At 31.1% G+C, this 23142-nt stretch overlaps 2 protein-coding genes across 3 annotated transcripts in view; one reads left to right on the top strand and one right to left on the bottom strand.

Annotated features, from left to right (window-relative positions):
* The window catches only part of LOC125826403 (deSI-like protein At4g17486), a 554011-nt gene that overhangs the window by 349 nt on the left and 530520 nt on the right, over positions 1–23142 (bottom strand). The window lies entirely within an intron of this gene.
* Positions 723–5491, top strand: LOC125826385 (uncharacterized). Of its 2 annotated transcripts, none has more exons than XM_049505695.1 (13): positions 723–897; positions 988–1048; positions 1142–1231; positions 1310–1387; positions 2164–2238; positions 2407–2459; positions 2874–3036; positions 3253–3363; positions 3991–4117; positions 4245–4342; positions 4721–4859; positions 5137–5189; positions 5270–5491. In XM_049505695.1, the coding sequence occupies exons 1-13, from the start codon at positions 776–778 to the stop codon at positions 5381–5383; spliced, it is 1284 nt and encodes a 427-aa protein (XP_049361652.1). In that variant the 5' UTR covers positions 723–775; the 3' UTR covers positions 5384–5491. The 2 variants fall into 2 exon arrangements, with proteins under 2 accessions (XP_049361652.1, XP_049361653.1); XM_049505696.1 differs by having other exon boundaries at positions 739–897; positions 1146–1231.

The raw sequence follows: 23142 nt of genomic DNA, 5'->3' as shown, positions 1-23142 counted from the left end.
TAAAAAATTATTAAATCTGACTATGTCCTCAACTGATAATAAATTTGAGGTTTTCATTTTCGAATCTATTTGTGATTCTTCTGACCTTTCTAAATTATCGGAAATTGTGAGACAATATGATGTTAGGAAAATCATTAAGTATGTTCGGAATTGACGTATCTATAAGAAAGATGGAAAAAGAGGTTGGCTTATCAAAAATTTGATTACCGATAACTATTTCTTACTAACAAAAGGGGTACACCTCTAGTAAATATGTAATATAATAGTTATACATAATTATAAATATAATATTTGATTATGTATGTGTAATTATAATAAGTATATATTCGATGAAGTACAATTTAAAATGGTACAATGTATTTAGACCTTTTTTTACATGATAAATAGATTGTTTCTGAAAGTTAGATATTTAAAGATTAATGTTTTCAATTATAAGTTCATAAGATTTGTTCAAATATTTGATTAAAAAACAATCCATTAATTCTTACATTGCTCAATATAAAACAAATATATTTATAATCTTATTCAATGAGAATATCCAACTTCAATGACATTACACTTTACAAATCAAATTTGCAGATAACTTATTCTATTTATGATTAAGAGATATAATTTCAAAAAATTAAAATAATTAACACACTAAGCCAAAAAAAAAAAAATTAAAAAAGAATTTGCCTACTACTCCTTCTTCACTGAGAGCTGACTGACTAATCCAGCTTTTAATTTCCTCTGTGTCATCTCAAAATCACTGCTTTACTTTGATCATCTCCCAGAAATGGCGGCGTTCCGGTTGCAGTCATGTAACTCTCCGTCACTTTCCGGCCGATCACCGCCGTCAACTCTGCTACTTCATATTCCCACACGCTGTAACCTAACCTGTAACTCTTCCTTCACCAGGTATGTTATCTTAATCTAATCAAAATCCTAACTTTCCTTGTGTAAAGTAAACTGAAAGATATAATATATGTTTTATTTGATTAAATTCAGGTTTAAAATGTCAATTTCGTCAACCCCACAAACTGCCGCAATCCCAGAAAATCATAGCGTTGTGGGTCTTCCTTACACTCTTGACATGTCAAAAATAAATTAGAAACTGTTATAGGATTTACTATATCTGTTGAATTTTTGTTTTTGGGAGTAGTTAGGTTGTGGAATGGCGGCGGTGGATTTCCTTGTTGCTGTTGATTCTTATCCTAACCCTGATGATAAGATTCGAAGCACCAGTTTTCAGGTGATTGTTTTTTGTGTGTGATTGATAGTATGATATCTTTTTTCAAAATTTCAGAGTAAGTTGTGTTTTTTTCATTAGGTTCAAGGAGGTGGCAATGCAGGGAATGCTTTGACTTGTGCAGCTCGTTTAGGCCTATCTCCAAGAATTATATCGAAGGTTTGAGATTTTGGGGACTTATAAATAGCAATTGGCGACTCAATTTCTTGATTGTATTTTTGTTCCGGCTATTCAAGTATAACCAGACCTCACTTGTAGGATTATACTGGGTGTGTTGTTGTGTTCAAGTATAAAAGTAAGACTTTATATTATTCTATGAGAGGTTCAAAGAAGAATTATGTTATGTTACCCCTTAAAAAACATTGCTTTGTCCCATTTTGATGTGAGTCGAACTGTGTATAATGAGATAATGAAATTCCAATATCATGTCATACAACTGTTGCTGTGCTACTGAGCACAGGTCCTATATCTTAGCATGGTCCTCATTAGCTTCTTGAACCTCCTTCTTGCTATTGGAGTTAACAAGCACCAATTTACCCCTGCCACTGTGTTTTCCTACAGAGGTTTGTAACACTGTTTAACCTCCATGTTTCTTTAATCTGGAGTTGATTGGAGAAAAGACAGCCTCTATTCCAAAGCAAATATATGTAAGTCTACCAGAATAAACTTGTCCCTCAGTATCGGTGGTCAAGATTCAATTGTAAATATTACTTCCTTTTTCAATAGTTGCATAGCGTAGAACAAAAACATATTTAATGAAATGTAACCTGACTCGTTGTGTTATTTTATGTATCATTCGTAATTATTGCATAAGGAGTCGCCTATAACTGTTATTTCTATAAAACTATTTTCTAATTTCTTCATCTTTCCCCACATAACCCTTTTGCAATAATCACATTGAGTCTTCAAATTTTTGTTACTATTTTTGCCTGTAGGTTGCAGATGATTCTCAAGGGAAAGCAATACTGGAAGAGCTGGAAGCTGATGGGGTCGATACGTCGTTTATGGTGGTGAGTTTGGCAATGTTCAAACTTGAAGGTTCTTGCATGTAGGATAATTATGGATGTAGTTTCATGCATCTGTTAAATCAATCACAATTTGAGTGGTCTCGAATGTGTTAGCAACATCAGATATAACTCAAGTATTTAATTTACCTCAACCTTAAATCTTGGGTTCAGGTTTCCGAAGGGGGCCATTCAACATTCTCTTACGTCATTGTTGATAGTCAAGCGTGAGTTCTCTCTGTTTATGTTAATTGCATTCTGGTGATTGTTTGGCATATTTCAGATTTTTACCTCAAAACATGATGTCAGTTTCTAGTTTTGTTGAATCAATTGTAAACGGCTCTGCTGTGATTTGCTTAATATTTGGTTTCTAGATCAGTAACAGTATATTGTACATTACCTATACTTCTGTATAGTGGGTTTCAGTCTTCACTATCCTTTCTAAGACAAAAAATTGCTTATGCAAGAACCAACAAAGTTTTTCTCCACCATATTTGTGTGAGAGAAGTATAAACATTTTAGAAAGTTTACTATATTTACTATCTCTTGGTGTATACAATTGGTTTGCTGACCCTTCTGAACTTGTTCTGTTGAAGCTATTAGCTCTCGTGAGTCATGATTAGTATTGTTTGATCTACCAGGAAAACTCGGACTTGCATTTACACTCCAGGATACCCACCTATGATACCTGAGGATTTATCCAAGTCGAATTTGTCGTCAGCTCTGGATGATGTGAGATTTGTATATTTTGATGGAGTATTGCAAGAAACTGAATTGTTATCAGCTTTAGTTGTGGCCCGAGAGGTAATTTTAACTTGAACTTCTTTGTCAGACAAATGGGAGTAATGGCTAGCAAAAACTTCTATCCTACTGTCTGCTTTTGAATATGTTGCTTGTACTCATCCTAGAGCCGACATATTGAGCTTAATTATTGTTTGTTGTTTTTTGTTCAAATTATCCGAAGATTTATGTTTTCAATCAAATGGAAAATACTGTATGCCTTTTGGATTCCCAGTGCAGGCACATCAGAGGAATATACCTATTGTAATTGATGCAGAAAGTAAAAGAGAAAGGGTAGATGACCTTCTAAACTTGGCAACTTATGTCGTATGCTCAGCGAGATTTCCACAGGCAAGTTAGCTACACTGACAAATTGCAATGACACTGTTCCTTTGCTGCGGAATTTCAATTTGGATATCTGGTGATCTACCTATAATTCTTAGTTGCTAATAAAGTCTAGGAGTGAAATGTGTTGTCTCCCCAATTTTAATTCGACGACAAAGTCCCTTCCTCCCTCAGTGTGTTACAACTTACAACTTAAAGCTTTTATCCCTTGCCACTGCGTACGACATAATTGGGGATTAAAATTGTTTTCAACACTCTTTTTTAAAAGGTGAAATAGTGTTAATTTTTCTCCTCCTAGCTCAAGAGGTTAGGATCACCCAAGATCATATAAAGAGATCAATTTCTTGTCATCCAACCATGTGGAATCATCACCCCACACGCCCAGCACCCTGGACAGGACATCTAGAGCATGGGAAATTTAATATGGTCCACAACATCTGTAAGTCATGAATTAGTATAGGTTTGGCTCTGATACCATGTGATAGACCTTGGGCCTAACCCTCAAAGTTAGCTCAAGAGGTGAGTATTGTCCACGACCATATAAAGAGACCAATTTCTCCTCATCCCGCCGATGTGGGACTCAACAATATCTTTCGCCCTTTTGAGCTTGACAAAAGATGTATTGTCTCACAGGTATGGACAGAGGCCCCTTCAATCCCAGCTGCTCTAGTTTCTGTACTTCTAAAGTTGCCAAACATCAAATTTGTAATTGTGACATTGGGTGAAGATGGCTGCATGATGTTAGAAAGGGCTGAAGCTGGTATGCTTGCATATTTTTTTGGTTCTTCTGATGTATGTTGAGTGTCTGCTTGTAGGCAAACAAATTGTTTTGAAAGATGAACAAAGAGGTGTATGTATTTATGTTTTGTTATTGGGTTGATTTGCAGAGGATCTCCAGTCTGAAGAAATTGATGTCGATGACTTGTTCAAGAAAATGAAGCAGAGTATTGATACTGGCGCAACCAGTGCAACATCCATATCTTCGGTAATTCACCAATTAGAAGGTTTATGATTCAATAGATGGCCGAAGCATGGCCACAGTGCTCATGGACTAATAGAAATCCGTGCACACAATTCAATTTGTTCTAGTCCCACCACTGTAAAGTGAGTATCTACTGTGGAGTGGGAGTCGTGTATGGTTGGTGCTTCCTGGCTAGTACCCTTTTTCTATTACGTCATGATATTCATCTTTACAAATATGAATTGCCTCCACATGTTCTCTTGCAGTCGTACCATCACTCATCACCCTCTTAATTCTTTTTATTGGAGACTTCTTGGTGCTGCTTATGATTTTATTTTCTCCCCAGCACTTCTTATGACTTCTTATGAAGCTGAATAAACTAAAGTACATGTCTTCTTCTAGGATATTGCAAAATTGCATGCAAAAGGCATCGGGACAGTGAGTGGGAAGCTGCTTCTTGGAACAGCTGAAAAGATACCGCCATCAGAATTAGTCGATTCAACTGGTGCAGGTGATGCATTTATTGGAGCAGTTCTGTATGGTAAGCAAAATTATACTCTGCAGTCTTTATACCTAATGTTCTTCCTTTACATGTGTTATATTCCTGCATCGCCCTTTTCCCTCTACCTGTAACAATTGGATCGAGAGATTACCTCAATCCATTTTCTTACCTCCTTTCTGGATGTTATTGTTTTTTTCTTTAGTCTTACGTGTGTCTATATCCATGCAAGTTTAAATCTAATGTCATTGTTCCCTTCACGCTTGATAAGAATTTGTAATGTTTCATTTCTCATGGATTTCCCACTTGCAATCTGCAGCTCTCTGTGCCAATATGCCACCAGAAAGAATGTTGCCATTTGCTTCTCAAGTGGTTAGTAGACTTTAGCTTTGTGTCTTGTGCAAATTGTAAATGTAAAAGAAGCTAACTTCTGCGTTGTGGGTTAATTGCAGGCAGGTATCGGCTGTAGGGCATTGGGAGCAAGAGCTGGTCTTCCCCAGCTAACAGACCCTCGATTGAAACCCTTTTTAGTGAACGATCCCCAAAACGTGGCCACATTGCTATAGAAGAGAACACAAGCCAAATCTATTGTCAAGTTTGGATTTTCTTTTTGTTTTTTCACTTTGTCTAGACATATGTTCTGCAACATTTGTAACATTTTATGTGAAATATTTAGCTATTGAGCACAAGACCTTCCGAATATTGTTATAACGAGGCATATAAAGAGTTTAACTACTATGCAATGTGGTGTATAATTTTTCTTTCTCGTAAGTTCTACACTACTTTTCGAACTAATTGTTATGCATTTTTCATTGTATTTTCTTCTTTTATTTGGGAGAGGTTTCTAAACACTCTAGCCTCCCCACACCCCAGTTAGTGGAATTTCATTGAATTTGTTGTATCAGTTAGGCTGAATGACAACTCGAAGTAGCCCTATATAACAAGTCTAATGTGGTGGTATGGAGAGTTAAAACTGTTAAAAGTAAATACCGAAAAGTTGGAATTAAAAACTTGTTAAAAATGGAAAGAGACATTCTTTTAAAGATTCCGTCTTTTAAAACAAATGAAACAGAGGGAACAAAAGCTAGGTAATTAGAAGGATAAATCATATCTTTTCCCTAGCAAGTTTGTATTCATTCCTAAAATAATTATTTTACCAATAACAGTAACATGCTTAGAGAAATAATTATTTAAAAAAAAACAAGAAGAAAAAGTTCAAATTATCATATTGACTTGGAATCACTAATTAAAGAAAATTTTTGGCTAAGTGATATTAATTGTAATATATGGCAAGGTCAGTTATGGAATAAATTAGAGAAATTAACTACAAATGAGAAACTTGCACAACCAAAAAATTCAACGTTTGCAATGGAAAAACTTTTATTATTTAATTTTCTAAACAGAACTTCCCAATTAATTTTTTTCTCTCTATCCACATCCAAAATAAAATACAAAATAAAAAAAGGTTCAAGCTTTGTGATTATGTATACTAGTGGACAGCATTTGCTGTGCAAACTGAACTTAATGATCCTTTTAGCCTTTATAACCTTTATATCCTCTCGTCAAATCTAAAAAAAGAAAAAAAAATGAAAAAAAGGAGGAGGATCTAGTCCCTTTCAAAAGTACTATATTAATAGCAGTAGTATGGCTTTTTTTTTCCACCGGTGTCTAATACTTGTATTAGAATCAGACTAATTTAAATTTGTATTGGCTAAAACTTCATTCAAAAGGTAGCGCTCCGAGTAATAAGACAATATAAGTTTGATAGTCCCATCCGTATTAATTTATGTGACTGCATGTTTTGATTGATCTATTCCGCCGATTCATAATATGAAGGCTTGAAAGTGGAGATCTACCATCTATATGTGACATTTCTAAAAGCCAACATGTAAAATATTGTACTATCGAATTTTTCTTCTTCAACACACAATTACCAATTCGAAGTTTGATTTACTAAATCAAACTTAAAATTTTTGATATTTGATATCTATTTTCAATTATCAATTATTGAATTAGATGAAACTTTGAGCTTATTGAACCGAATACCGAATGCTTAACCCCCCTATTAATACTGGTTGCAATTTTTCAATTGTCTAGTACATGAAACTTCGTAGAATTATCACCTACTACGGATATGATGCAGCGGAAAAATTACTCCTTCCTTAATAAGAAGATCTTGATTTTGAGTCTGAGTATGAAAAAATCTTTAATAAAGTGCGCTTCCCTTTAATGAAGCACTACGGGAAGTGAATTTAATATAATCCTACATCACTTTCGGATGGAAAAAACAAAGAAATTTCATAGAATTGGATGTTGAAAAAACAGTACGCACTAATGTTAGGAGTAGTATTTTGACAACTTCATTCTTTTTGAACCTTCTGACCCTCAAAATACCCCAATTAGCCTCTTTTTTTCGTCAATATAACCATAAGATGTAAATGTCGATATAGACACCAAATTTTGACAATCTTCTCTCTATATATACACACATTATTAAATCAACTGCTAATTGTATCTTCATCATTACTCCCTTTTATTTCTTCATTTTGTCTCTTAACTTCAATTTTTTCAATGGCTAATAATTCAAGAATTGGCCTATTTTTGTACCAAGCACATTCCACTTTCATGGCTACACAATCCTACATTTTCTATATGTACCAGGAACAGAGCACCACAGCTTGTTCCCTCACAGTTTTTGGATTCTTCTTCACTATTCTCCTCAATTTTCTACAGCTAAAATATCAAGGCAATAACAACACTGATCCTTTTTCGACTCATCCAAAAACCATGAGAGTTTCTGTCACTTCTTTGCTCCTATACTGTTTAATATATGCTATTAACCTGAAATTTTCTCGTCATTATATGTACAGGAAATTCTCCGACTTCGTACACCATGTTATGGTTTTCTTTAGTTCTCTGTCTTTGGCTTCCACTGCCTCTGTTCTCTTCCCGGACTCTGTTTCCCCTGTTTTGTATTTCCTCTGTTTTCTGCTTTTGGGAGGCGAAATGCTACTTTGGATTTTCGAGAAAATTAAACAAAAATTCGAAGAAGAATCTTATTTGCAGAGAAGGAGGATGAGTGGTGAACCAATTTGGAACTATTTAAGAAGGCGGGTGAATATGATTGTTTATCCAATGGAACAGAGGTTTACTCTTACTGTCTAATTTTGCAAGAAATATACAAAGAATGAGAGATTCTCTCTACTTCGTACTATGTTTATTTCTCATGCATGTTGCTTCAAGATTTCAGTTGTTATTGTTGTAATATTAAGCTAGATGCATATGATGCATGTCTTCAGACCTCGAGTGAACTTGAATTTTGAATTTATGAATTTTGAATTTATGAATTTTAAATTTTAAAAAATATAATTTATTACGTCCTTGATCAATTTTTCTATTTATAGATAAAAATATAATATTTGTGCTAAATTTACGATACCTATATAGCATAGGTAACACTCTTACTCCGGCCTCGTAATTTATTTTCATACGAACTCAATATGGTATTCTTTGTTTCTTTCGTCAAGTGTCAAATTATTCACATGATTGGGACTAACCTATAAACTTCTGCTTAGGTAATCAACATAAATTAATTTATTGCTTTTTTGACAAGTAAAAATGAATGGGTGATAATATAGACGAATCAAAATTTGAAGGAAATCTCGAAAGTTCTAAAAACAAGATGATTAGAAGGAAAATAATATATGTTCCCTAACAAATTTGAGTTCATTCGTGAAAAAACATTTTCGCCAAGAATAGTGCATGTGGAAAGTATCCTCCAAAGTGCAATAAAATTAATCCCTCCGATTTATTTTACTTATCATGTTTTTCTTTTGCAAATTCTTCAAAAAATTATTAAGTTAAAAAGTAATTTGCATATATTATCTTCTTCTTCTTTTTTATCTCAATTTAATAACAATCTCTTTTTCACCTCATTAATCAACTTTTGTCATATTTATTGAGCAAGGATAAAGGTGGAACTAATGATTATTTCTATCTTAATCATATAATGAGTAGTAAAAATTAATTTTACGATAAATGGCCTAAAATTCTCTTCAACTATATGAATTGATACTAAATTATCCTTCTTCTATCTTTCGGGCCTAAAATGCCCTCGACATCAACCAATTCCAAGTCGTTTTGGAGATTCAAAAGAAGTAGTAGGTGTTGGAGCTAGTATGCAAGAACTTTATGTCCATTGCCACTTTTATCTCGAAGCAATTCAACTGGTTAATCTCCGGGTGTGAAGCGCAATTCAACATTATCAATGGGTTTGGGGATGAAAGGTTTGGTTAAAATATTTGGGGATTTTTACGGGTGGGGCTTTCGGGTGGAAGCCTGTATTTGATCTTTTGTTAATTGAGATTATGATTTACTATGAGGACAAAAGAGAGCCAAAAGGTTAATATCGAAGGCATTTTAAGTCCGAAAGCATAATTTTGTACCATTTTGAATAGTTAAAGAGTATTTTAGGTCTTTTTCGTTAATTTTAATAAGCAAGGAAAATAGATTGAAAGAGACTAGCAAAAAGTTTGTTCCATGCCAGATGCTAAGAATTCAACCTTTTAAATAAATCTTTGTTTCCCTTTTCCCTATCCAATATCCACTTTCCTCGTCCAAAATAAATTTTTAAAAGTATCTACCATTATAATTTATATGTACAAACTGAACTCATTGATCCTTTTAACCTTTTATCCATTCACTTCTCTCATGAAATCTAAAATAAATAAATAAAGGATTAGGTCTTTCGTCAAGTATACTAGCAATTAATATTAGTAGTAAGTCTTTTAACTGAACTTTTATCACACAAAATACTTCATTACTATATTATAACCACCAAACTTTCTATAGCTCTAGTTTATTTTAGATTATAAGTTTTAAATATTTTTTATTTTTTTCTTAAATTTTATGTCCAGTCAAACACTTTCACGTAAATTATGATAGCAAAAAATATGTTTTTTCACTCTAATTTATGAGTCTCTATGCTAAGTTGTTAACTAAAAAACAGTCCAATTCAATTCAAAATCAAATCAAGTTATCAGTTTTTTCACTGTAAAAATCAAAGCAAATAATGTCGATTTTAAAAATTCAAAACCAAACAAAATCAAATGTTTTTTTTTTAAGTCAGCTTGATTTGATTTGTGTTTTAGTTTTATTTTTCTCCAAACATTGAATACATCTAACTATATATATTCACCTATAATGACCAAGGTCGTTTTAAAAAGAAAATTTCTATGATTAGTGCAAACTCTTATCTTTGGTTGAAATTGTTAACCTGTTGATTGTCAAGAAACACGGCCAAAAATACATCATTCTTCTGAAAATTGATAATTTAACAAGTACTACTAATCAAATATGTGGTTTAATTAAACATGGGTTAATTGATAAAAGTTCATGTAAAAGATATATATGTATATGGTTTCCCTTTAGTGGCTCTTTGAAAGTTTTATTGTTTTAAAATCCAAGACATACTTACCGGTTAAGAAGTTATGGTTAGTCATTATCTTATTTAATTCATACGTAAGATAGTTTAATCAGTGTAATTATCATTCTTTTATTTTGTTTCCCTCAAAAATAAGTTTTCATGTTACTTCGTAAGATTATTAATCAACATAATTGTGATAAACGAATAAATTATCAATTAACTAAATTTAACTCTTATAACATCACACATTTAAAGCTTAATCCAACAGAAACTATTTATTTATTGTTTCTTCGAGAGGTAAAAATAAACGAGAGATAATAAAGACAAAAAAAACGCTATTGACCCTTTTGGCTCCCTTATTAGCAGCTAACAAATGGAGTAACGCGTCTTTGGCAACATATTCCAAAGAGACTCCACGTGCTAAAATACCATTAAATTTATTTGTTATTTACTCTACTACCTATACAAAACACAATTATACAATCATTTATAATTTGATAATTCAATGAAGATAAATTTAGGATTTGGAGTTTCTAAAATATTATAATATTTTTAAATTAATATATAATACTCCCTCCTTTCAAATTAATTAAATTGTTGAGGTGCTTCACACCCTTTAAGAACAGAAGATTAAGACATAAATTAGACATAATTTTCTATTTTTACCCTGATTAATTATTGTCAAATTTGTGATTAATAGTAATTAATTTCAACACTAACTAATGAAGGGAAAAATTGAAAGAACATCTAAAAATAGTCTTGAAATTAAACAATTAAGTTAATTTGAAAGATGAAAAATGTCTCAGCAATTCAATTAATACGAAGTGGAGGAAGTAATAATTTAGTTTACAATCAATCATTGGGGTGTTTATGATTCTATTTGGATAGACTTTTTATGAGAATCAAAATCAAATCAATTAGTTAGTTTTTAATTTCTTTTTAAAAAAACAAACGACATAAAAACCATTGATTTTGTTTGATTTTCCAATTTATAATTAGCTAATGATAAATTGATAATAGTAAAATAACTTAGATATGAGATAACTATTTCAAATGAACACTATCATTCATCAAGTTTCTTTGTATTATCACATGACGAATGATGTCTCATTCTTCTATTATCTTTCAACATTATTTCTATTTTTTTTTTTTTTGCATGTTTAAATTGCATAGCTATACAGATCATCTATAAAAATAATATCTAACTTTAAACAGAATGATTAAATCTTCAGAAATCAAAGGAATACAAGCCATTCGAGAGCATATGGATATCTTAACAAAGAAAATTAAAAATAGACAAGTGAAAGAAGTAGACTCCAACAAAATTAATAATTTAACAAGTATTGCTAATCAAATATGTATATTAATTATTAATTAACATTGATTAATTGATAAAGTGCATGTAAAAGATATTTGTTTGTCCTTTGCTGGTTCTTTGAAGGTTTTATTATTTTAAAATTCAAGACGCACTTGTCAATTAAGATGTTACGGTTAGTTGGCGTTTTATTTATAATTCATAATGTATAAGATAGTTTAACCTGTATAAATATCATTCTTTTGTGTTTTTTTTCCTTAAAAAAATTGATCTACACAACTTTAAACTCTTAATTATGTGGTCTGACATACTTTCTTTATTTTAATTTATTTGTCTTTTTCTTATTTGGCACAAAGCTTAAGCAAATAAATAAGGTTTTTGAATCTTGCCATCTTAAAATAGAGTAATTTACGATTTGCATCCTAATGTATGTGCTCTTTTGTGACTTACACCTTATCCTATTATTTTGGATGATTTGTACCCTAATCTCTTAAGTTCTTTTCAAAATTATTTTTAAAAATCTCAATTTATAATATTTACAATGATAAAATAGAAAAAAATAACAAATTATATAGGTTTCAAGCCTAGGGTTAAGTCCCAATTTCTTTCCAATATCATAAATCTAAGGGTATTCACATAATACTAAGGGTGTTCATGGTTCGGTTTGGATCGGTTATTAGTTAAAACCAAAACCAATTTAAATTGATTTTTAAATTTCCAAAACCAAACCAAACCAAATCAAAAAGATAACCGTCGGTTTGGTTTGATTTGGTTAGGTTTTTTCGGTTCGAAAGTAATAAATTTGTTGAAGACATACGCATCTCGATAGACACAAACACTTAGTACATGAATAATTCACAAATAAGCTATTAAATGAACAATGTACCAAGTTTCAGAAACTAAAAAAACTCATTGTCAATAGCATAAAGTTAGTTCAATATTCTGGAGATTTCAACATCTTATCAATAGACTTTTCAATAAAATTACACCTTAAAATATTGAGAAATTACTTCTAAAAAAAACCCAATATTTCATAGTCAAAAACTCAAATTAATCAATTACCATCTTCTTTAGCTTGAGCTTTAAATTATTCAATGCTACGTTAGAAAATTTTATCAAAGAACAGAGAAGTTGTGATCTTTAAAGTAATGAATATTGAGGGATTTAGACTTAATAAGATTTTATTAGTTGGGCTAAAATTTAAGTATTGAGCTTCAGAAAATAGTAAAATTAAAGACTTAAGTTATTAAAATTTATCCAAATACTTACATTTTATTTATAAATAATTATAAAATTTATATATATATAATTTCTTGGTTCGATTTGGTTATATTTGTGGTTAATTTTTAGTAAAACCAAACCAAATAATATCGTTTTTTCAAAATTTAAAACCGAACCTAACCAAATCCAACCAAATAACGGTTTTTTTAATCGGTTTTGTTCGGATTGCGATTCAATTTGATTTTATAACCATAATCATGAACAGTCGTACATAATACCAAACACCTAATACTTATTACATATACCAAGATATCAAAACTTGAAACATAATTTAGTATTAATAAGAAAATCAATGAAATAATGACGTCAATTACACGAGGACACCACTGTTTCAACCTTCAATTTCTCCATTTACATTAAAATTTGCATACATACCTATAGATCTGCACATTCCCTTCTTTATTCCAACAACCCCTTTATTCAATTTAATGCATGCAGCGTTTAATGAAAGTGATATTTTGCGTTCCTAATCGGCAATATCGTAACCATTCGTCCGTTCCTTCTTTCGTTTGTTTATTTCTTTTCTCAATTAATTAGTATTAAAAGTGATAAATTTTGCTCACTTATTTTATTGTGTAAGGGTCAAATAGTATAGGGTCTTAAATAAATTATCAATTTAGCCCACTAACTATCGATTAAGTCAATTATCTACAGTTACCCATTAATTAATTCAAATTAAACGAATAGTTTAAAATTCTCAAAAATAACCTATCGGATCATTACATTTTTCAAATTAAATAAAAGACGTGTTTCTCATTTAGATATATACTTGAATCTCTCTAGAGAGAGAGTGTAATGGATTTGAGCAAAATCTGAGAAGTTTAAGGTTGGAATTTAGTTACGTATAAATGAGAATTAAAATTACAATAACACTCAAGTTGTTTTCTTTTTCTTTTATTCATTCACAATATTATATAAATTCTGAAAATCATTTTTAAAGGCACCAAAGTGTCAATTTATGAAGATTGTGACAAATAAAAATAAATTGAGGAGAGAATAGTAATTTTCAGTAATCAGCTTAACTTGTGTGCAGAATGTCAACACAATATCACAAATCTTTATAAATTTCAGGATGGAAGATCCATTTTTATTTTATTTTGAAGAATACTGTTTTTAGACTCTTACCATTTGGACTTCTTATATATTTGGATAATATATTTGCTAACTCTCTTGTATTGGAGTTGGATTAATTTAAATTCGCATTGAATAGAGTTTATTTGAAGTAGTGCTTTAAATAATAAGCCTTTGAACTAAACTTTTAACTTGTACTAATTATATAAAGTCGTACTAATTCAAATTCATATATTCGAAAGTAACACTCCGAGTAATAAGTCTTTTAACTAAGCTTTTACCACACATGACCCAACATAAGTTTATTAGTATATCATAATACTAATTTATACGACTGCATGTATTTATTGATCTACACTAGAAATTAATAATGTTAGGGCATGAGAGTGAAGATCTAACATCTATACGTGACATTTTAAAAGGCTAACATGTAAATGTTGGACTGTCGAAATATCTTTTTCTTCAATACATAATTACTGAATTTGTCACGACCCAAAAATGGACGTGATGGCACTCGTCTTATCCCACCAAGACAAGTCAGCCTAAAACTCAACCATTATAATAAGATGCGGAAATTTTATAATCAACTCAAAAATACCCCCAAAAATCTGATTGTCACGTGTACAAGCCTCTAAAGTATTACAATTGATTCAAAAGAAAACACTAGTCTCAAATGACCTTGTTCTAGAATAGAACAAGATCATAAATAGGAGTAAGAAGGTCCGCTGAGATGATAAACAACTACCTCACAAATCTCCAAGAAGCCTCGAAAAAGAAGAGAATGACAAGTAAAATCCAGGCTCATAACCTACAAAAAAAATTGTAGAAGCAAGGGGTGAGTACCAAACCACACGGTACTCAGCAAGTAAACGTCTAAACACAAGCTAAGGGAATGAAATACGGGTACTCCTTACACACCAACCAAACCTCCACAATTACAACCTACATAAAACCAACCCAACCTAACAATTCACAGTGTACATAACACCAAGCTAACAACAATCACTTTAACCAATTACGTATCCTCAACAACAAACTCAATATTCATCAATCACAACTTCCACAAAAAAGGGGCACTCATAATATCAGCAACACACAAGATCAAGTTCATCAAATAGAGGTAATCAAATATCAAGTACTTTCCAACTACCAATAAAACACAAAATCATCAAGAATGAAGGATGACATGGGATGCAATGCAATATGACACCATGAAATGATATGCCCAGAACACCAAGTACTCTCTCAACCGTATATATATGATACTCCTCGGAAATACATCGAGATTTCATGACCCATGGGGGACTCGCGAGGTCCATTTACCGACACGGACGATCTCCACGTGTCTGTGCGGACGATCTCAATGCACTATCATAAATCAAACAAATTTCGCACGGACGATCTCCACGTGCCCAAATTATAATCTTAACATCTCACCATCCCCAACACAGAAGATCTCCACGTGCCCAACTTATACCCAATCTCATGTCAATGCATGTGCAGAATATGATTTCAATAAAAGGGATGATGCATCTCAATCAAATATCAATATGATATGCAATCACCTTAGTTATCACCAGTATACGGTTCAATAAAGAACACAATCACACATAATAAATCAAGTCAATAATATATCAGCTAATGCCCATATGCTTTGGCATTCTCAGATTACAATCCGCATTCTATAGTAATAAACTTTTCTCTTTATAACATCGGTACTCGTATCATTGCCCATCACCAACAATTCTCAATACATCACACACAAACAATTAATCACATTGCCTTTTATTACCCCTTTTTCATTATTAGAATTAATCAATGTGGACAAGTCAACCCATCACCAAGTTACATTACTCCCAAACACATATTACAAGGAAATACACGAATTCCATACACTTAACAAGGGTTTAGAAATCCACTTGCCTGAAATAGTCGAACAATTACTCCGGGACTTGAGCCTTCCCCTTTCGTTGAACTTCTAAATCAATTTGATCTATTCAAATAAATAATCACAATAAGATTTCAACAATAACAACCTCATATTACTATGTGTCTAGCCTAGACCCAAAAACTCATCCAATTCTATAATTAAATTCCTAAGTTTCAAGCCTAGGATTAAGTCTTAATTCCTCCAAACATAATTCCAACAAAATCAGAAAAAAAATTCAACAAAACTAACAATTTTTCACCGAATTGTGATTTCAGCGAGATGAATCCAAATTGAAATTCCTTCTTTTCTCCTAATCTAAATTCATAATGGTAATCATTATCCAATAATGGCTAATGTTTAACCAATCATCAACAATCCCTTATAGCCCCCAAATTTCCAGCCGTCAACCTCATCCCATATTTTCCAGTTAATTCACCCAATGATATTTAATAATAATTCGTTCAATATTCTACATATCAATACATATTATATAATGGTATTTACTAAAGTTACTAATCACCCAAAATACCATCTCTTCGATCCAAAAAAAAAAAAACTTAAAAGGTCACGTTGTACTGGAGTAATTAATTTGCTCCATTTAAGTGCAAAATCAAACCTGACACTTCTTTCCCACTAACATATACTTAAATAATGAACACTTAAATATTCTACAGGCAATATTCTAAACTTCTGTGTGGCTTACCTGGAGAAGCGTCTCCGTCCTTTGCAGTTGTCGCCGCAGGTAAGTTTCTAACTCCCCTTTTTTTTAAAAAGAAATAATTATGTACTAAAATTGATAAACCGTATAATTTATTTTAATATGGGTTAAGTAGTAAAAATTATGGCATTGATCCATTAACCATTAACTAAATAAATAAATTATTGATTATATATCCGTCAATTAAAATAATCATAGTTATCGAATAGTTCAAAATTTCCAACCCAACTTCACTGATCAAAATTGACTCAGGCAACTATTGGGAGGGGTAAAGCAATAATTTTTTTAATAATAATTTCCAAAAAAAAATAAAATCTGGTCATTACAGAATCGAAGTTTGATTTTTTATTCTAAACTTTAAAATTTTCAATATATAATATCTACTTTCGATAAACAATTACTGAATTAAATCAAACTTTGATTTTTTATACTAAAGTTTAAAAATTTCAATAAATAATATCTACTTTCGATAAACAATTACTGAATTAAATCAAACTTCGAACATATTGAACCAATTATTGAATGTTAAATATCTTAGATGATCACTCAATTACTATGAGTTCTTTTCACAGAAAGTCACTCAGCTTTGATTTTTAACTTTAAAGTCGCCCATCTATGAACCATTGTCATAGAAAGTAACTCAACTTTGATTTTTAACTCAAAAATCTTTCAATTATGAGTTTTTTTCACATTTAATCATTCAACTATATGTGTTTTACTTTCAAATACTTACAAAGTTATTCAACCTATTTGATTAATTTTTTCAATAAAATTTGTTGACATGGAAGTTTTTTATTTAAAACAAATTATTAAAAGTTTTTAAAATATATCATTTAATGACCCAACCCACTAGTTTGAATATACATATTTTGAATTAAAACCAAAAAAAAAAAAGTGCAATGGGCTTGTTTGACCATAAATATATTTGGAAAAAAAAAAATGGAAATTGAAGTTTAGTCATAAAATTTATTATTATTTTGCAAATTTATTAGATAAACATCCATGTTTGCGAAAAAAATTAGAATTTGGGTCAAATTTAGTTTAAAGATCATCCAAACTTATATTTTTATTAAAACACCCAGATATTTATAATTTTCGACTAATTTCATTCCTAGTTTATTGTATAAAATTTATATCGTTATATATATTTTTTTTTATAATTTTTATCTGAGCTTAATTTTTCGAAGTTGTCTCTAAGTAGTAATACAGTAATAGTGTTCTTCATATACAAACCATTAGCGATGTAAGTAACATGTGTCTTTTGCCTTTAAAGTCGTCTCTAGTGCAAGTTGAGTAAGACACAAAATAGCAAAATATTTGGATTAGTATCATATGTCTTTGTCGATGTTACCATTAGGTTCACTTATAGGAACCACTTGCGTCTATATATTCTCCTCCTTCATCGATCATCGATAAATCCTTTTGTATTTGCGTTGCCTTTAGCTTCTTCTTCTTCAAATAATTAATAATGGTCCTCCAGGCATGGAGAAACTTTTTCAATTACATTTTCATGCAGGAACAGAATAGTCCCCCCACACTTGTTGTATTCATCTTCACCATTTCACCCACCTATATACAGCTGAAATATGCAGGCACTGATCCTTTTACCATCCATCCCAAAAGGATGAGAGTTTCTATCACCTCTTTGCTCCTATACTGGTTAATAAACGCTATAAAACTGAAATTTTCTCGTCATTATATGTACAAGAAATTCTCCGATCTCGTAGACAATGTTATGATTTTCTTTATTTCTCTCTATTTGGCTTCCAATGCTTCTGTTATGTTCACCTACCCTGCTTCCCATGTTGTGTTTTCCCTCTGTTTTCTGCTTTCCGCAGGTGAAATGTTACTTTGGGTTTTCAAGAAAATTATGCAACAATTCGAAGAAGAAGAAGAAGAAAAGTATTTTCAGAGTGAAATTACTGTTTGGAACTATCAAAGGAGGAGGATGAATATGGGTTTTGAACAGAAGTTTACTCTTCCTATTTAATTTTGATTTTTATGTATCTGTGTGTGTGTTTTACTTAATAAGTAGCATCATTATTTTTCGAGATTTAACTTATTGTATGTATTAATATTAAGTTGCAGGTATATATGTTCAAGCCTGTGACAATATTGTTGTACTACATTTTTTTATTATCTTATATATAAATAAATATGTTTTCTTTTCTGATAAGCTACAAATCGTGTTTTCCCGCTTGTGTATTTCCTCTGTTTTCTACTCTCTCCAAGTGAAACTTTATTGTGGTTAGGGGTGTCAATTTTAGTTCATACAAGTGAAATGAAATCACTTTTTGCTCATATTAAATTAAAGTATAAATTATAGGAACCACATATTATAAGTACTAAATAACATCTTATTCCTTCTAGTTTTCTATTTATCAAAAATCCCTTAAAAATGATGTTTGTGGGATACATAGCGTTGTGCACGGGATACATTAGGTTTGATACATTCCACATAGCGGGATACATAGCGTTGTGCACGGAATACATTAGGTTTGATACATTCCACATAGCGAGATACATAGCGTTGCACACGATATACATGCGGGATACATAGCGTTGTGCACGGGATACATAGCGTTTGATACATTCCACATAGCGGGATACATAGCGTTGTGCACGGGATACATTAGGTTTGATACATTCCACATAGCGGGATACATAGCGTTGTGCACGTAATACATTAGGTTTGATACATTCCACATAGCGAGATACATAGCGTTGCACACGATATACATGCGGGATACATAGCGTTGTGCACGGGATACATAGCGTTTGATACATTCCACATAGCGAGATACATAGCGTTGCACACGATATACATGCGGGATACATAGGTAAATAAGGGATTTTTGAAAATTTTGAAATAAGTAGGGATAAATGGATATTAAGGTAACTAAAGGAGTGTAGTTAAGTAATTTGTCCTAAATTAAATGGATCATTCATTTTTTTTTTCTTAAATGGGTTGATATGGTCTTCCATCTATTTAAGCTCATACAAATATGGATAAAATGAGTTAACATGAGAATCCATATCCAACCCATATAAGTGAAATGAAATAGATTTTTTTTTATTTTTGGAAAACAAAAAATTTAGGGGTCGATTTGGATGGATTCTTTATTTAAAATCAAAATTAAATTAAGGGATTAATTTAGTTGGTTTTAAAATTTCTAAAACAAATCAAATAAAAATTATTGCTTTGATTTAGTTTTTTCCTTTTATAACTAGCTAATGATAAATTGACAATATTAAAATAACTTAAATATGAGAGATGTAACTATTTCAAATGAACATTACGAATCGACAAATTTCTCTTTACTATTGCAAGATGGATGTGTCTCAATCTTTTATCATTTTTCAACATTATTTCAAATTTTTAGCATGTTTATATTGCATAGCTATACAGATAATATACAAAATAGTTATATCCTAACTTTAAATAAAATGATTACCTAAACTCTTAAAAAAAAAAAAAAACCGACAATATGCCACACCACCTCTAGACCAAACAAGAAAAGTAGAGTGTTGAGATTGAGCATCCTTCCAGAAATAGAAATAAAAATGTTGTAGTGCATGTGGAACAGGTAGACTCAAATTAAATTATGGAAAAATTACTTAAATACACATCTTATTTTATTTTAATTTCTAAAATTCTCTATTATTTAGAAAAAAATTAAAAATTCCCTCTCGGATACATCACTCTCATCTTGTTGATACATCCCTATCTCCCTCTCGGATATATCACTTCGATCCCCTCTCGCTGATACATCTCTATCTCCTTCGCATACATCGATCTCTTCCCTCTCTGATACATCTCCCTCTCGGATATATCCTTACTCTCTCTGATACATCCCGCCTATCTATCCAGATATCTTATCCCCTCTCGGATACATCCCTCCGCTATGTATTAGGATGTTTGTTGATGTATTGGGAAGTCTAGTGATGTATCTACAAGTCCAATGATGCATTCGGAATCCATAAATTTTAAGAGATTCTTGTAATTTGAAAAATATTAGAAAAATGATATAATTAGCTATTAATATTGTGAGATTTATGTAAATTATAGGTAAATTAATAATTAAAAAGGTATAAAATATTGCAGTTATTTATGAAAAGCTAATATCATATGTTTATAATTATAAAAACTTATGTATATAATTTGTTGGTTTGATTTGGTTATTTTATCAATTTTTATTAACAGTAAAACCCAAAATCAAGCCAAATGTTTTTCGTTGTAAAAATTCAAAACCAAACGAAATCTATTGTTATTTTTTTTAGTCGGCTTGATTTGATTTGTGTTTTAATTTAATTTTTGACCAAATCTTGAATATATCTACTTATAAATATACAATATTTTGTTTAACGTATATATGATCTGAGCAAATATAGTTAATTTCATGTTAGTCCATCTATTATATTGTGTACTCACCCAGGGGCGGATCTAGGATTTGGAGGTCGTGGGTGCCACAACGTTCAAGTAAGATAAAGGATCAGTTGCTTTAATTTTGGGTTACAATTCGGGTTACTGATTTTTTTTATTTTTATAAACAAATCGATCAAATATGCATGTTAGTAATATTTTCTTTTAGATATTCTGAGATTAGAAATAAAGCAATTCAATTTTTTTTCTTTTTGGAATTAGATGTCTTATTCGCTGAAACTTTGAGAAAAAAAATAGGTTTTTTACATTAAAATTTGAGCTTGTATAAACTATCTAATAGTATTAACATAATATATTCATATTACATTGACTTTATGTGTTGTTGGAGATATATAGTAGGGAAAGAATAAAAATTGTAGTTTCAGCCTAGTCATCTTACTTAGCAAGAACGTCGATGAAGATTGAAAGAACTTTTAATTTTTTTTTATAAAAGCTCTAATAATAATATTCATCATTTTTAAAACATATTTTAAAATACAACTATTTAAATATATTCTTAATAATATTTATTTGACGTTCATAATTCAGTACTCATTAATTGATAAAAATAAACATATAACACCCATATCAAGAGATTAATAATTAGTGCAAGAGAAAGTAAAAAAAAAAAACTAAAAATTAATCATGAAAAGGAGTCAATTTGAATAAATAAAGAATAGTAAATAAATAAGAATGAATAGAGAAAAATAAAATTAAGCCCCTTTACATACTAATGAAAAAGACAAAAAAAAAAGAAAAACAAGAACTAAAAATTAATCATGAAAATGAGTCAATTTGAATTAATAAAGAATAGTAAATAAATAAGAATGAATGGAGAAAAAAAAATTAAGCCCTTTACAATTTTACATACTAATGAAAAAGACAAAAAAGAAAAGTAAAGAAGAAAAGGAGCAAGCAAAAAACATGTGTTGCAGTGAGGTTCGAACCCGCGTTGGCTATGTGGCAGACTAACTCCTTCGCCAATTGAGCTGTTCCGCATTTCAGTCACTGGGTGGCGAAAGTAATATATATTTAATTATTGTGCATATGTACATATATAAACGACGTTTTTTCCGAGATCACTGGGTGCCATGGCACCCCCACCTGTCCACGTAGATCCGCCCCTGTACTCACCTATAGTGACCGAGGCCGTTTTAATTTTTCTATGATTAATTAGTGCAAACTCTTATCTTTGTTTGATATTGTTAATTAAGTTGTTTGACCGAGGTCATTTTTACATTTTTTTTTCTATGATTTGTGCAAAATCTTATCTTTAATAATTTAACAAGTATTACTAATCAAATATGTGTATAATTAACATTGATTAATCGACAAAAGTGCAGGTAAAAGATATATGTTTGTCCTTTAGGCTTTAGTGGTTCTTTGAAGGTTTTATTATTTTAAAATCCAAGACCCACTTATCGATTAAGATGTTACGGTTAGTCATAGTCTTATTTTTAATTGGGAAAATTATGTAATTAAGTATATGTATACTAGTTAGTTAGTCATCATTATTATAATTGTAATGACCCTAAATGTCATTTTTGGAAATTTTCATAAAATGATCGTTTTACCCCTCCTGAAAATTGCCCCGAGTCCTAATTGTTGTATTTTCGAAGTTGGTTTGAAGGAAAATTGATGAAAATTTGAATTTTTGGAAAGTTGAGTTTTTAAGAGTTAAAGTTTGGTTAAAAGTGCTATTTCGAGTCATTTGGAGTTTTGAGGCTCGAATCGAATTTCCGTCGATTCCAGTAGTTTTAGAATGTCAAAACAGGTCTATGAGAATTTACGGAGTCGAATTTGGAGTTAAAACGAAGATTTGAGGTCCTAAGTTGCAAAAATTGTGAAATTTTGATCAAGAGTTGACTTTGGTCAACAAACGAGGTTCCGGTGCTCGAAATGGAATTCCGAGGGCACCGTTGGATTCAGGGGGTGATTCTAAGTCTAGAATGAGTCTTGGTTGAATTTTTAGAGGCCCCGAGTGCGTTTCGAGTTTTTGAGCCTAAAGTTAGTTTCTTGACGCCTTATCGGATACCGGGTCAAGGAGACCTCGAATTCAAATTCCGACGATTTCATTGAGTCTAAAATGTCATTTTCAAGCTAGTAGCATATTTGGTTTGTGTTCGGGAAGTGCCAAATGAGTTTTGGGTGAGCTTTTAAGC

This window comes from Solanum verrucosum, unplaced genomic scaffold, assembly GCF_900185275.1.
Source record: "Solanum verrucosum unplaced genomic scaffold, falcon-dt-bn FXZP01000060.1, whole genome shotgun sequence".
In the NCBI taxonomy this organism is placed as follows: Eukaryota; Viridiplantae; Streptophyta; class Magnoliopsida; order Solanales; family Solanaceae; genus Solanum; species Solanum verrucosum.
Note: the sequence above shows the minus strand (reverse complement) of the source record. Positions and strands in the feature narration are given on the sequence as shown.